This window comes from Solanum lycopersicum, chromosome 1 (genome assembly GCF_036512215.1).
Source record: "Solanum lycopersicum chromosome 1, SLM_r2.1".
Classification (NCBI taxonomy): Eukaryota; Viridiplantae; Streptophyta; class Magnoliopsida; order Solanales; family Solanaceae; genus Solanum; species Solanum lycopersicum.
Window position 1 is genome coordinate 73,664,219 of NC_090800.1, and position 16,570 is coordinate 73,680,788.

Sequence of the window (16,570 nt, forward strand, 5' to 3'; positions counted from 1 at the left end):
ACTTTTATACAATATTTAAATTCTTACCAACCAAACATGGTATAAGTTATGTTAACTTTTATACCTAACACAAATTTCTATCAAACATAGTAAAACTAATATAACTTTTAATACATATATAAGATGTTTCTTATAAAATAACCAAACGGCTATTAAGGTAACCAAGTCTCAAGTCTTTAACGGCTTGATTTTGGATGAAAGAAATTATTAAGCTATTATGGTTATTTAAATGACACATAAATGTGAATATATAATTTACTAATAATCATGTATTTGAAGATATTATATAATTATTGAATGCATAAACACTTTTTAGTAGTATGAGGTCATTCAAAAATAATTAGGGGGTTTACGGTTCGGTTTAAATAAGTTATTGGTTAAAATTAAAATAAACCAACTTAGTTCAGTGTTAAATTATCTAAATCAAATCAAATGTAGTATATGTTTAGTGATTTGGTTTAGTTATTCAGTTATTAACCACAATCAAAAATAAAAATGTAACATATATTTAGTGATTTGGTTTGGTAATTCGGTTATTAACCACAGATAAAAATAAAAGAAATCAATTCATTCAAAACATGAAAAAAGGTGACAGCAATCCATTTACAACGAAAAAAATAGTTAAGATGGCTGACATTATAGAACTTCCAATTATTGAATTTACTATGAATAAAGTTTCAAATAAATTTTGATATATATATATATAGAATCAATAAGATAAATATTTTTACGTTGGGTATTTTATCTTTCATAAGTAAATTATAAATAAATTTTGATGAAAGTTGATCTTTAAAATTGTTTATAAAAACAAAATATTATGTATGCATATAATTTATTTGTTCGGCTCGGTTATTTTTTCATTTTTTTCGAACAAGACCATAACCAATCCATATACTATCGGATTTTAAAAATCTAAAATTATACCACAACTAACCCAAATAAAATCGATTTATTCAATCAGTTTGATTCAATTTTTTAATTTGAATCAATTTTTTTCGAAACCGTGAACACCCCTGCAAGTAACCCCAATACGAGAAATAAAAGGCATTAATTTGGGTAGGAAGGACCACTAACATGGTACGCTCCTAAGATACGTTAGTTTAATATACTAGTATTAATTAAACAATAAGAAAGATTTAGACTAAGTTGATAGTGAAATACCAATTATTTTCAGACTTAAAGGCTCCTCGTGAAGAATAAAGTGTTACCTACTTTTAAAAAATTATTTTTATTTTTTTGGAAGGTCGGTTATTGCAGTTAGTCTATGGTAGAGGATTCGTCAAGATTCAGCATACTGTTCATTTCATCCATGCATCATAACTTTATATTGCTTTCTTTGTAAACTTGACTAGGTGAATTTGGAATTTTAGTTTTACGAGTTTATTTTCTAAAGTTTTTATTTATGAAACTCGTTGTATTTTTAAAGCTATGAATGATTCATATTTATCATTTATAATAAATTTAATGAACTTTCTACATATAAATTTATGTTTCACTTCAAAAGTATTTGAATTCAGATGAACTAAAGAAACCAAAAGCATTTTACTTTCCCTTCCATGTCCACCGACCAAAGGTGAATGCACAACTGCTATTTTCTTTTTTGAAAGTGGGGACAATCGAAAAGAATACGTTATACATTTGTCTCTTTGACAAAATCAAAATGCACTTACTTTTGGATTGAAGGCTACTCTTAGATACACAGTTAATATGAGCCATTATGTTTATAGACAAGTTTATAATATGATGAATGGTAATAATTATACAAACTTCTCTATGTCATTGTCTTATCAATTAGCTTCATGTGACATGATGTATGAACTTTGAGATATGAATACCTCCCTTGTTGGTTGTTTACAAATGAGTACAAGTAGACAACTATTTTAAAAGGAAAAGTTTTAAACCATTACTTGACCTAATTACATTTCCATAATGCAGATTTTGTACATAAAATACACACGTTAAGAAAAAACCCCACGTTTATAAAGAAACGTTTCACTTGATGCACTCATGAAGCAGAACTCTACGCGAGGCGATTGTCAAGAGCCATCAAGGTGTGGGAAAGAAATGTTTTTTTTTTCGTTTTGGTGATCGAATCTTAGCTTAGAGAAGATTGGCTGCTACTGCTTGGGCTTTGGGTCACTAGTCACCTCTATCTGAATTGGATTGTATTGTACTTCTGTGGCAAGAAGAGCTTAGAAACACTATTAACTAATAATCAAGATTTGTAAGTGATCTACCCTGCAAAGACGCTAAAATCCCAGGTTAAGTCAATCCAGAACTCCTTGTTCGTACTCTATCAATAATCATTTGTCTTCCAGACAAATCTTCAGCATACCCAACAACCTGCAATGAAGAATACATTGCTACAATTGTGACATTATGTAATCATGAAGACATCAGAACAACAGTAATAATATATGAAACTCAAAAACACAGATCGAGAGCAGCCAATATATAAAAGAGAATAAAAATTTAGTTGAAATGAGTTCAGATGAGAAGAGCATCTGTAAGAATTTGATATGATAAAAAACAATCTTGAACCTGAGAGTCCGTCTGTGTTTCACTAAAGTGATCATACACATTTGCAGTTGCATCTCCTGAATGAGTGTGGGTTTCATCCTCTTTCTCAAACCTGAAGGGAATAAGTAATAACATTGAGCTCTCAATCAAAAACAGATACATGTCTGCACAAATACAAGAAAATCTACACCAAACCAGCACATTTGAAACCATAGGCAGGGCACTAGAAAGGGTTTGTCAGAAATCTATGAACTGTTGGATAGGATGTCTTTTGTATATGAAAAAATATCTAACTCTTTACCATCAGGCTTCACTTCCTACACTGATGATTCCACTTCTTATAGCCCAGTACCTAATTGTTGCAGCCTGCTGGTCAGGCTTTTTGCTTCATTTTCTTTTGATGCAAAAAGATATACTTCGTAAACCCCAACACCAGATTGTTTGGAGTGGCTGCGCTAGTGTTCCTGAATAGGACTTAACGTGGTATAATGTAGACCAACATACACTTCAGAGGGTTCTCAAATTGAACTTATAATGTTTTACAATGTAAGGCAATGTACACAACCCATGGCTTAGAAATCAATAGATGAGATGCCCCTATTGCTCAACGTAAATGTATCTGGAATCCTGGCAGGTAATAGCTCTATTAACCAAGGTATTTCAGTCTCGAACTGTAACTATTTCTAAATAGTAGCATTAGGTAAAGGAGGTATTAGCTATCAACTTACGAATACATTACATTAAGAATGTGGACATTTCTATGCAACTATCAGAGTGAAACTTATTTCTAGCCATAATTAGTCAAACTCTTGGGTGAAGAACAAAAGGTGAAGGATCATGGGTGCCAACTGCAGTAGCAGTAAGATGAGAGAGTGAAGAGCAAAGATATGAGACAGCACCAAACTTGACTAAAAGCATGAAAATTGGTCACCTGTTTGTCCAGTGGTTAGACAATCCAAGCGTAGCATGATTATCTCCATGACCTTGAGCAAGATTGTTACAACCAGATGTAAAAAGCTGCTTGAGAGTCAAAGGGCTCAAACTTTGCATATCTCAAGAGTAAAGTTGAAAGAGAGAGAAGAAAGCACTTGGTAAAAGGATACTTCTTTATCACACTCGCTTCTCGATGGAGACTTTTGATCATGGATCTAATGACAGAAGCCATTGCAGAAATTATTCACAAATCAAGAGCCAGACTTTCCCCAAGACAAAAAAAATAAAGATACTTCCTTTCTCATACAATACCTTGCTTGTTTGCTCCAATAAGTCCTCTATCGCAGCAGCTACATCAGGAACTGCAGAAGAACCTTCATTAGTACTTCCTGTCAGGTTCTTTTCTGGGGGACTTGCCCCACAGAATGCATTACTTTCTTTTGGTGAGCAGGACAATGAACATTTGGGTTCTTCAACCACAAAGAGCCTAGCCTTCTTATTCCATCTGCTTGGATACTTCTTTTCTTCCTTTGCAGTATTTCTACCAGCAAAAGCTTCAGTTCTCACATTTACAAGTTCTTGAGGCTGGGTTTGAGGCTGGGATGTGGTATCACCAGATATCATCCCAAAAGCTTGTGTGGGGAACTGGCTCACCGTGCATGCCCCAGCTTCTCGATCTTCAGAGGTGACTTCTTTAGGATAAAATGGATCTGCAGAAACAATTTTGTTCTACTCCAGAACAACCATAACAAGAAGCTATCATGAAGTTATCAAGAAAGGAAAAGAAGAAAGGAGTACAAAAGGACTGCACTAACCTGCTTGATACACTCATAAATCCACTCACACGTGACTGGTTGTATTCCCCACTTACATGCAGCCTCATATTTCGGGCCATCGGTAAATTTACACAACAAATGTGTGACCTTTTTAGTTAATTTCTCAACAAATTTGGCTCCAATAGTAAAACACAAATTTCTTAGCAACTGTCTTTCTTTCTCATCATACTGTGAAACACATAAGCGAAAACTCTTAAATGCAGGGAAAGGAACTCGGCATGGAAGTGGAGAATAAAGGATGTGATCACCAACATCCAGCAAGCATCCATCCTTCATAGAAACAATATTCAGTTTTCATTAGCCTCAATTTGTATAATACTAGAATTCAGTGAGTAGAAAAGAAGAGGAGACACTACAGTGTGTATTATAAATGACTGCCACCTTAGATGATCAGATATAACTTAGCGTCTCAAGATAACAGAAAATGAGTCTACCGAAAAGAACCAATTGACCCTTCAATTCCCCTCCCTCAGGTTCAGGGGAGTATGTATCTAAAGGATTTATAGACTTCGAAAAAGATAAAAGACAAGATCGTCAAAAAGACATGAATAAATGAAAATGAAAAACCAATTCGACAATTATATATAAATAAAAATTAAATTGACATTATTTCATTAAAATAATTGCAAAGCAAAACACATTTCGTGTGAATTCAAGAATATTTTCTCTATTAGCGACTTGAAATTTTAGATTAGCATATCCATATATTTTCTAGCGGAAGCCGTTCATAAGCTTTCTACAATCAAATAACTCAAAATGAGTGTGAACTCTGAAATTTCGTCATTTCTTCTAATTTAACAAGGGTTTATGGAAAGAATAAAAAGAGGCCGTTATAGGAGCTTACAATGAAGTTTCCTGAGCCAAGAAAAACACAAGGAGCGGGGATGATTGCTGATTCAAAGGAATCAACCCTAATATCTTCCTATTTCTCTTATATTGTAATACATATGTATTCTGTTGTTCCTGTGATATTACATGAGCCAAGTTGTATAATAATAGGAATTTAATGAAAGCAAGCATGGATTAAAGATGTAACTGAATTCTCCTTGATTCATATTAGATGGGTCTTGTATTATCTTATTCAATCTTGTGCTTAATTTGTGTGATTGAGTGGCCACCCATTGCAATTACAACAGAAACAACATACCCAGTGAAATTCCACAATGTGAGGTCTTGTGAGGGAGGGTAGAGTGTATGCAGACCTTACCCCTGACCCGTGGAGGTAGAGAGCTTGTTCCCCAAAGACCCTCGGCTCAAGTGAAGCAAATCAAAGTAGTAATGAAAAGGAAAAACAACAATGAATAAAACATGAAACTAATAGGAAAGCAAGTGCAGAGCATACAAGCAAGGAACACTAACATCAACAAAATGGTGTGGTCACCTAAACATGCATATGGTGACAAATAACAAAAGCTAGAAATTACATGAATAAAGCTAATACTACCACATAGACAATGTTTTAGACAACCACCAAGTCTAATCCTGTAAATAAGAAAGACAACGCTCAACTATCTTATAGCCTTCTACCTTAATACGCGACCTCCAAGCCCCCCTATCTAAGGTCATGCCTTGGGCAAGTTGAAGTTGCATCATGTCTTGTCTAATCACCTTTTTCAATACTTCTTCGACCTACCTCTACCTCTTCTCTTCACCAATTGCAATTGACTGGAAATAATATAGTGAAATTGGAAAAAGGAGTACAAGGTTGGACACATTGAATAGTGTAGGATCAAAATAACTAGATCATTAGTTGGATTAATTTTTGAATTACTAAAGGAATATACCAATTTACCCTACATAGCCATGAATTGGACTTCAAACAGGTGCATCCTAATAAGCTCCATTCTCATAGAATATAGAAAATAGGCTTGTAGGAATTCAAAACACAAAATCATTGTCCAAGGTGAATAACTAGTACATTTAAGTGGAGCATAAGAGGTTCAACGAATTGAACAGAATGCTTGGGCAAATCTATATCCATGATCTTGAACCTATTCTGAATTCCAAGACCCATTAAAGCTTTCTTAGTTCGATATTAATTTATTTTGCAGATCGTCAAGTCATACTTTTTCTGGTCTTGAATAATATACTAAACTGCAAAAGCTTATAAAAACATTAGGAAAATAAAAGAAGGATCAAAAAAAGAGCTTGAGAGGAAAGTACCTCCAGACAAGACTTAATCCAGTGACTTGATACAAAAGTAGTCGCAGCACCATCTTTCTCGGAACGCAACATACCATGACACTCGATAGTGAAATGCAAATTTGTTTCATTCTGATCTTTGACCACCACTCCTCCCCCTTGATTGACCCACTCAACAATTTCAGCTCTCTGGACAGATTATGAAAACATTAATATCAAATTACTTCATAACTTATAACATATAATAGGAGCTGGAAAGATGATGAGAAGGTTAAAGGCCGTAAATCTCAAATACATTCATAAACCCTCTCAGAGAAAACCTACACGCTGTACAAGTCAAATGATAATAAATCTATAGATTTCTAGATGATGAACCATTTAACAATAGAACAGAATAAGCACTGCTGGACAAAGTAGGAATTCTAATCCATATATGAGAACCAAAATAAACTAGAAGCGCTAAATTAGGGAGGTTAGGTAAAGGTGGCAAATTCCACGAGGCCTGTTCATTGTTTTTATAAAAGTTACAAGCTAAAAGACACTTCCAAATACATCGACATCCAGAAGATTGTGTTTCTTACTACTATAATATAAAGGACCAACGGTGTCAAGCTCCCAGACAATCTTTAAACTTTAATAGCCTATATGGAATTGTAATTTTCGGTCCTCACTAACTAGTCTTTCCTTCAGATAATCTTTAGAATTTTAGATGAATAACACAAGGAACTGTTTGCTCCCATTTTCTTCAAGGCCTTAACAAAATACCAAATAAAGTGAATCACTAGTTCTAGGGAATGAACTTCAAATGAGCTTGCAGTTTGTGCTCCTGCATAGTGACATCCACAAATCTAGCTAATAATTTTGAAAAATCAGGAAATCAACAGTAACTTGGGTGGATCCATAGATATGTTCTCTATGTGAAACAGGAAGAGAAAACATACGAGTTACAGAAAACTCAACTACACTATGTAAATATGAGAAAACCCACCCGATCAGCAGGAAATGAAGCTGAAAAGCAAAATCGCCTTCCCTCGAACACGCTAGATGGCTTTCTACCATTAACAGCACAACTGGATTCATTCGGTATCTTGAACTCTTCTTTGCCATTAGAAGCATATGGCTGATGTTGAACCCCGTTCTCTCCCAAAGAAGTTCTTACGTCATTCATATTTTCTACTTCTTTGCTTTCGTATGATGGCATTGCACATCCTGAATCCCTGCTTCTCCATGCATGTTCATCCGAAGACATAGGATGCACATAGGATTTTCCTTGTCTTTTGATAGTTGTCGTGATTGCAGCTCCATTACTACAGTGAATAGGATCTAGAATCCAGAATACAGAAAGTGGGAAATAAGCTTGTGAAGAAGATACAGCATGTAACATTTAGATGAGAGTATGTCTTTTTTTAAACTAAGGTATTAGATGAAAGTAGGGCATTAGTGTTGTACAAATAGCTTCTTGCAACTAGTACAATGTAAAATATCTCATTAACTGAAAAGTTGAAATGGTTATCAGACCTTTAGGAAGAAGTAAATCATAAGCAATATGCTTCCTTAGAACAGGAACTTCTTTATTCTCACGATCACAATCCTCTAGCCATCCTGATTTTACCACATGAATGACACCCAAAGCCGCAAGGTTTCTTAATTCTTTGATCTCACTACAAGATTATAGTTTTTGATCAATAAGTGAGAGTAAAGAGTTTAATTATGCAACAGTTACAACAGAATATACTTGCAAGGAGCTGCACACAGAATGATAAATATATCTGCCGTGTATATTCATAAGATACACACACAATTTATCTTTTTTAAAAATGGGTAAGTTTATACACGTACAAATTATCTTAGGTGATAAGGGCCTTATATCAAAACAAATAGAAATATAGACCAGCTGACGACAAGGCATTCCAATGATTAACATCATTATACACACTAGACTTTCTTTTTTATTCTTCCGTCAATCCCTTAATGTGTGTGATCTACTTATTTTTCGATGAAGTGATCTACTTTCTCTAAATATAATGTCAGGTAAACCTGTTTACTTGTCTAAGGCTCAAAGCCGACGATCAGGAGGTCAAAAGTCAGCAGTAGATCTGAATGGAACAAGAAATTTTCCTTCTATGTAGTCGCATAGTAAAAAAATAAAAAAACTTAGTTTGGTCAGATAAGAGCTCTTGGGTAGAAATTTGATACAGTTATAGCTAAAGTGCCATGAAGAGTATGATCGATGATTCTGTTTAAAGTTAGAGAAAATGTGTTTGCATTCAAACATGCCTAGATTCATTGAAGCTGTAAGGAAAATGTTAAAGAATGTCCTTTTGAAAAGGTAAGGTAGCTTTAGAGAAAATAGCAGAAAAGATGTGCTTTAACAGCAGTACACTATTTACAGAAGCAAAAGCATGTCCTTTCCAATCAAAACTTCTGGTCCTCGAGGGCTTCAAGCATCTGTAAGTCTGAATCAATATCATTTACGTGTTCCAAGCTACACCATGAGCAAAACAAGACAACACATTTAGAACTTATCTAAATGATATAATCAGCAAAGTCATCAAAACATCTCGTATTCCTTTATATCGAGATAGTCCACCAAATGCATGCCACTATGGTGTTCTACCCACCTATGCTTTTCTTTCCAAGTATAATTCTGTTTTACAACTCTGTTGTTGATGCAGACCGATAACATTCATAAAGAACTGCCACAGTTGGGATGTAATTTGGCAGACAAAAACAAGTGACAAATGCTCAGGTTGTTACTCACATAGGAAGCATTTACTGCATAGGATCAGCCCTCTCTTTAGTAAATTCTCGTGTGCAAGAGAAGCTTCTTTGCTCATGATCCAAGTGAAACAGGCTACCTTTAGAGAAGCTTTACTATTTCAGATTTTCTTCCAAGGCGTTTGTAGGTTCACTTCTCTTGTGAGATCTCTGTAGCAAGAGGACACTGAACAAATCTTTGTTGTTGGGCAGCCATCTTATGCTAGCTTCCGAGTTGGTCAGATGCTGAAATGTGCTTATATGATGGAAAAAGTCAGTAGCCCTGTTGACCTCACAGACATTGAGATTCCTTCTGAAGTTGACATTCAAAGTCCAGTTCTCTCTGTTTTCTGCCAAAGAAGTTCAACTATTTGCTGCCAGTAAAACCAAATCTGGAAACAAGTCCTTCACAGGCTCATTTTCAATCCAATTATCCTTCCAAAGGAATCTTCTCCCCAGAATATTCTATAGATACGCTAGGATATTCAGTATTAATTACAAAAAAATTACTTCCCTATTAGTCATTGAGACAGATTACCTACCATATAATACGTAGGTTAGAGCTCCTATATAAGACGCCCCTCTTGTATATTTTTAATCAAATAAGTCAACAAGGCAATCAATAACATTCACTTTCTTTGGATCAGTGCCCTCTTCTGCAACAATGGATACTGCCTCTCTTCTTTCAGAGACTAATGCTCTACTCTCATCTCTACCTATCAGAGCCACACCTCTCTTCTTCCCATAACAGGTTCCACTCCTTTTTTCTTCAAACAATCAAAAGTTTTTCCTCTCTTTAGAGCTACCGTTCAAGTGACAATGTACATCCTTCTACCCATTGTTCTGCCAGCAGTTTTTCCATAGAGATACCAGCAGCAAATTGTTATGTTCTCGATAAAATGAACTCAAGTTCATACTCCCGCTTTAAGTTAGAGCGAGTGTGTTGTATGGTAGAGAATATGCTTCTGGATTCAAACACGCCTAGATTATCGAATATTGTATAGGTTACCTAAGAAATTTTGAATTTGATTATTATGATTACTTACTGGTTATGCATAAAGAATGGTTACCTATCGTATGGTGCATAGCTCCGAAGCTCCTAAATAGAAGCCCCTCTTGTTAATAGTTATAATCATCAAAGTCAATGAAAAAGTATTAAGACCTTCTTTATTCTCTTATATCAAATTCAAAGCTAAATACTGAAACACAAGCTGCATAATGTTCAAATAAATCTGTTTTAGGGCCCGAGGTTCTAACCACATATTAAGATCATTTGCTAAAACATTTCCATGCATTACATGGTCCACTGGCCATCCATCTATTCACCTCTTTAAGAAAGTATTTAAGGTGTCCATTCATAAAAAGATTGTAAACATACTAAAACTTACTTCTCTGATGGATTTCCAGCTATTATGTGTGTCAACTTTTCACCGAAAGACATGTAACGAGAACCACCACCTTTTCGGACTAGATTGACAAGTTTTCGCATTTCAGATGCATTAAAACCAACTATTAGGATTCTGCAATCTGCCAAATAAAGATCATTGTCATCTGTTTCAGAGTCATCAGCAACAACACCATCACAACCATCGTGCTCTGTAGATGCTCCACTTTTCTCGCCCTTTGTAGAGACAGGAGCACTGTAATCACTCTTTGGGTACTCAGCGGGTGAGTTTTCCTCCTCCTTTGTAACCACAGGAACATACGAAGATGTACCAGACATATTTTGCGAGAGGGTAGCTTCCAGATCTGAATCAGCCACTCGACTGCAGAAAACAGGTTCTGCATTCGATGCCGTAGCCAAGGAGGACAACCCTTGTAGGTTTCTGATACCCTTTTCCAGACTATGCTGATTTGTCATTCTAACGATGCTCAAAGTATTCGAACCAGACTGAACAGGATACGACTCCTCATTAAGACATGCTATTCCCCAAAAAGATGGAAAGAGGTTAGAAGCTGCACCACAAAAAGTTAAACTTCACATGGAACTGGAAAATGCAGCCTTCCCCCCTGAAAAATTTACCTCGTCTTGCAACAGATTGTTCAAACCACCTTTTGGTAACAGTGTGTATGCAACCCCATCTTTTGGCAACCTTGAATTTGTCACCTTCTGGAACTTATTAACTGTCAAGGAAACAAACTATGATAATACTTGAGCAAATACCTAACGGTCAAAGAATGTGTGACTTCTAAGTGCATAAAATCATACAGATGTACATGACAAGAGGAAACAACAGTGTAAAACTAAAAGTTAACCTTTGACTGATGAGCTTGAACAATTCAGAGTTAAGCATATTACAGAGAGAGAGACATATTTCAGAGAGAAGTTGGATCATAGGACTACAACATCTCGCCCAGAGGCTAGAACAACTCCCTAATTGTCACAAAATCTGAGATAAAGCTGATGCGGTGTGACATTGACACAACATTCGCTCTGCCTTTTTCCCATGTTGACATTTCTTAGACCCAGAATGACACTACCATGAGCACTTTATAAGAGAGTCTGTATTTCACTGTTAGCTTAGTAATAAAACCTGGCATACATAGTGTTCTCTTATTAGGGTACAACATCACATGTATGTTTTTTTGGCTTCTCTTAATCTTAGATTTATAAGTTCATATATTGGCTTACTGAGCTTAGCTATACATGCACAAGTAACAAGCACTTATCTATACGCACACACCATCTTAACTATGTCTTATCATTATCTTTCTGCAGATTGCAAGGTTCTCTTTGTGTTGTTTTCTATCCTTACCTCAGTTTGGTCAAATATACCAAGTAGATATATCTAGAAACAAATTTCTTTTGCAGAAGGATTACAAAAAGGATATATCACAAATTAAATGTGAGCACTTTCTGGTCAGCTCAGGAGAGTATTTTCCGCCATTTTGCAAGATAATCTTTTCCATATCCCTTCTCTCATCTGAGATATAAAAACAAGTGCATCAGAGAAAGAAGCATTATCAAAGAGTTCATATTATTATGAGAGCTAGGCTGTGAACCTGCAGGAATTCTGGTGACAGAAATTGTCAACCCAGAAAAAGGAAGGATTTTGAATGACTCCTGAGGAACAAGACGGTGTTCTTTCCAGCACTGATGGAGCCAATTAATAGTGACAATTGGTTTCTTTAAAATGTTGTAAGCCCACTGCACATGAAAAAAAAAAAAGTAAAGGCAATCGGAAAAGGGAATGAATGATGGTTAGCAATACCACCAAGTATTATTTTGACTTCTTTTATTTCCTTTGGTTAGCAATACCACCAAGTATTATTTTGACTTCTTTTATTTCCTTTGTGGGGAGGGGGTCAATGTGGCCCTGGGGACTTGTGTTAAACTTCCAATTAAAAGAGGAGAAGGAGAATCAAACAATAAAGACCTTATACTTTGCGGCTAGAACATTCTTCACAATAACAAAGCTCACATCCAATGATGCTTTTGTCTGCAGGACTCCTCCCATTGCAATCACCAACTTACCAATTTCAACCTACAAAAATATATACAATTACAAGTGGCTGAAAATCATATATAATAATGAGCTCCAGCTAAAACCAGTGCTACAACTATACAGAAATTTATGGTAACCCACCTGTTATAATTCAGTATTAAAAAGATATTTTCAGGAGTATCCAGTGAGCCTTTATCTTAAAGACAGAAGCACCAATGCAAAGATATGGACATATAGGAGAATGGCACGAAACGAAGTGTATGTCAGTATATTAAGCAAGCAAAAACACCAGCTCTTAAGTTTCAGTGAGGATATAAATAGTTGCACTGTATCACTTACAAATAAAGCATGAACACTGTTAACCCAGTATTCTCACAAGTATTTATATATCTTCCAGAGGAATCACAGATGAAAACTACATAGAACTAATATTAATCTTTAATGTATAAGTTATGAGGGATCACAGATGAAAACTACATAGAAACTAATATTAATCTTAATGTATAAGTTATGAGTATGCAAATGTCTTTGTGGAATTAAATGGAACCTGCACTTCAAGTCAAGTGGGAAATTTACATGCTATATATAATTGCTAGTTTATCCTTAAGATATTCTGTCCGTCCTTCTTCATTTATATTCCACAGAAGAAGAATCATTTGGATTTCGGATAGAGATGCTTACCTTTTCATCCATCTCAAAACCAGATGCCAGGATTTTGACCCCGTCCATTGCAAGGCAACAAGTAAACCCCTGCTGGGGTAATGGCCTCTGTTCTTTGGCACAGGAAAGTACGCACTGTGGACCTTGTGACCAAAAATGGATATCAATATCGGCATAACAGTTGAATTAGAAAAATGAGACCAGTATCCATATTGCTAACACAAAAGTAAATACTAACTGGTTAAACTTTTTTGGCAGGATAGAAAAGGACATCCTCAGTTCAACATATGTAAAGTTCAAGCAGTGAATATCAATTCTATTTTTAAGTTAATTCCAGAGTACTGCATGTGAGACATTGACATGTTTGGAAGCATTTAGATGATGGCTGCACTGGGCATCTTTTTTCGTAATTTTATTTTTGCTATGGGTTAAAATTTATAATCAATCTTCTAAAAATTATATTTTACATGAAGAACAGGCTGGAATAAACGCCTTAATAGTTCTGACAGTTGGCTTAGCTAAATTCTATATTACAAAGTAAATAATACTTAGTAGATCATACACTTGGCATAGCAAAATTCTATTTGTGAAGTTAATTACCTTGTTTAATAGGAGTCTCAATCATGATCATGAATAAGGAAGTCACTATGAAGGAGTAGAATATGATTTGAACTTGTAAAATCATGACTCAACATAAACTTTACCCGGAAAATCAGCCTTATACTACTATGCAAGATTTTTACCCAAAAAGCAGAGTTGTTGGCATCCTTTATTTGCCTCTCATACTATTCTTAGAGAAGCCTAAGAAATCTACTCAACTAAAGTAGCAGGAATAGAAACACAAAACAATGAATTAAATATAGGGGGGAAACTCAATAATTTTTTGGACGACAAGGGAAACCCGCAACCGCTACCCTTTGGGACGCACAGGTAAAACCGTCACTCCTATGCAATAGCTTGCAAACCACACGAGAGATAGCCGCATCAGCCCAGCCCGGTGCGACAAACTCAATCCAGAAGATAAACCTCTTGCTTTCGCTGGCAAGGGGTTCCGAACTTGAGACCTCCATCATGGAAGTCCCAAGCCCAAACCACTGGGTCACCCCAAAAGGTATATCGGGAAAAACTATGTATAGTAGCATTTAAGCAATCAATAGTGTATTCTAGAAAATAACATCAAACAGAAGGGGAAATAATCACTTCTTGAACCTTCTGATTTGAGGTTTATGATATGCTGAAAGGGGAAGATAGTTATAAATGTGATAACTTTAGTATTCAGGACATCTAACAAACAACAAGAGGTAATTATTTCATTACCATGAAATTAGTTCACACCGAAATCACCATATAAAAAGATTACCACTTCGGAAATTGAACACAAAATCAAATTAAACCCCAATATTTAATGTACAAACTACCACACTACCAAAAACTAGGGCTCGCGAGAAATGAAGACACGGAAATATCAACTAGATTAATACGAGAGGATCAAATTGGGACAAAAACTAAACAAAATTCCCATAATAAACCATCCAAATCATCTTCCATCTATATCAATAGTCATAGTAACCCCAAAAAACCAAGGACAAGCAAGTAAAGTAGAGTGGAAACAACTTTACCTATCAAGTTGCAGCCCTTAGCTTGAAGATCCCCAAACTTCTCCTGCGAAAACATAAAATTTCGAAATCATGAGAGAATCAATCTAATTATGAATACACACACATGATTAAGAGACAGAGCAACAAAACTCAAAACCAGAATTTCCCTAAAATTTTAATAACGAAATTAGCACATAAAAGTTAACATCCTGCGGATGATACGTTACATGCTGGGGAGAAGAAATGACATGATAATCAGTGGGAGCATTCCGTGAAGGATCGCAACAGAGTAAAACTTGAGCTCCGTTGAGCTTGAGCGCGTCGTGAAGCGCGTCGAATTGCTCCGGCGGGACGAGATTACGCGACACGAAGACATTCGCTCCGTTGAAGACCTTCGTTGTCATCATTATCTTCTCTCTCTGCTTCAACTATACTTCCATTTTTTCAGGTGAGTAGAAACAGTGAGCTTTTTCTCCAGAATTTTCTGCAGATTGAGAAAAGAGCGGGAAATTCTTGATGAATCGGGTAAATGGGCCTTCAGAAAATGGGCTTTTTTGCTACACAGTGTTGTTGGATAGATGTTGATTTGGTCAGGCCCAATTTGGTCTCCAAGTTTTTTTTTCTTGGGAAGTGTGCACATACCCAACTTGAAAATAATCAAATATATGCTTTAGTATCTATGTTACAATAAATTTAGATATGTCGGGTTTCTAAGTTTGTCATTTTAAAATTTTACTTCAAGTGAAGTTTTATATGGTTGAAGTTTTATCGGAAAATTCACATCATATAAATTGAAGTTCAATCATTTTTACATGAACTTCAGTCATATAAAACTTCAGATGCTACATATTTAAAATAGTTTTGAAGAGGATGAGCACGCAATCTCTTTTTTTCTAAAAAGTAAGGTGGGTTCATTAGTGTGCCCTTATTTTTCTTTAATATATATGTCATTAGCAATCGAATCATGAAAAAATGGATTTTTTTTGGCAGGTTTTTTTCAATGATCAAAGTATAGCCATTATTTATGCACTTAAAAAAGTAGGCATTTTTAATGTGGAAATTAAATTTAGACAAAATTACTTTAAGTTAATATACGAAAAACTTTAAGAATAATTTATGAAGTTCAAATTTTTACCGTCTAGACGTTTATTGTAATTTCAACCCCCATCAAAAATTCATGCATGTAGTTTCAATCTTTATCAGTGCAAAATCTACAAACAATGTATGAAATTCAAACTTGTAAATGTTTCTTAAAATCTTTTCGTATTTTTACTAGAATTTTGTTGATCAAATTTATATCACCATTAATAAAAATAAGTTCTAACACCAAGGACCAAAATTGACGGATAGGGTCGATTTTTTGTATCGACATCAAGCCCATAGATCGTACATAATTATTTTTTTCCTTCGTTATTTTGTGAAATCGATGGACGGGATCTATGTCCGAGAGTTTTTTCATTATTTTTAGTAATGACCATTAAAAAGTGATCAAACAATAAATAATTTTAAATAACTAACTAAAACTTAATTGATAAATTTAAAAATGATTAGTTGTCAATTTCTACTAAAAGCAAAAGGAAGAAGTAGTTAGAAAATAGAAAAGAGAAAGAAGATCCAAAAGAGTAAAATGAAAGAGTAAGTAGGGACTTGTCTTTATTTTTTGCATTTTAAATAACGA

At 35.0% G+C, this 16,570-nt stretch overlaps 1 protein-coding gene across 2 annotated transcripts; it reads right to left on the minus strand.

Annotated features, from left to right (window-relative positions):
• Window positions 1–1,757: 1,757 nt before the first annotated feature.
• LOC101256914 (uncharacterized) lies at window positions 1,758–15,405 on the minus strand. Of its 2 annotated transcripts, none has more exons than XM_010322491.4 (17): window positions 15,120–15,405; window positions 14,914–14,956; window positions 13,316–13,437; window positions 12,566–12,673; window positions 12,192–12,336; window positions 12,021–12,112; window positions 11,212–11,305; window positions 10,577–11,111; window positions 7,950–8,092; window positions 7,420–7,754; window positions 6,453–6,620; window positions 4,269–4,559; window positions 3,766–4,182; window positions 3,624–3,668; window positions 3,452–3,537; window positions 2,542–2,632; window positions 1,758–2,343 (listed from the first exon to the last, which is right to left on the minus strand). In XM_010322491.4, the coding sequence occupies exons 1-17, from the start codon at window positions 15,297–15,299 to the stop codon at window positions 2,263–2,265; spliced, it is 2,976 nt and encodes a 991-aa protein (XP_010320793.1). In that variant the 5' UTR covers window positions 15,300–15,405; the 3' UTR covers window positions 1,758–2,262. The 2 variants fall into 2 exon arrangements, with proteins under 2 accessions (XP_010320793.1, XP_010320796.1); XM_010322494.4 differs by having other exon boundaries at window positions 13,316–13,429; window positions 15,120–15,329.
• Between the last annotated feature and the right edge of the window lie 1,165 nt (window positions 15,406–16,570).

What these genes read in the sequence shown, in the direction of transcription:
- LOC101256914 (XM_010322491.4), bottom strand. Translation starts at nt 15,299, where the DNA reads ATGATGACAACGAAGGTCTTCAACGGAGCGAATGTCTTCGTGTCGCGT. An exon ending in GCTGGAAATCCATCAGAGAA is followed by an intron (nt 8,093 to 10,576) that starts GTAAGTTTTAGT and finishes ATAATCTTGTAG; the next exon opens with TGAGATCAAAGAATTAAGAA. An exon ending in TTTATGAGTGTATCAAGCAG is followed by an intron (nt 4,183 to 4,268) that starts GTTAGTGCAGTC and finishes GTTCTGGAGTAG; the next exon opens with AACAAAATTGTTTCTGCAGA.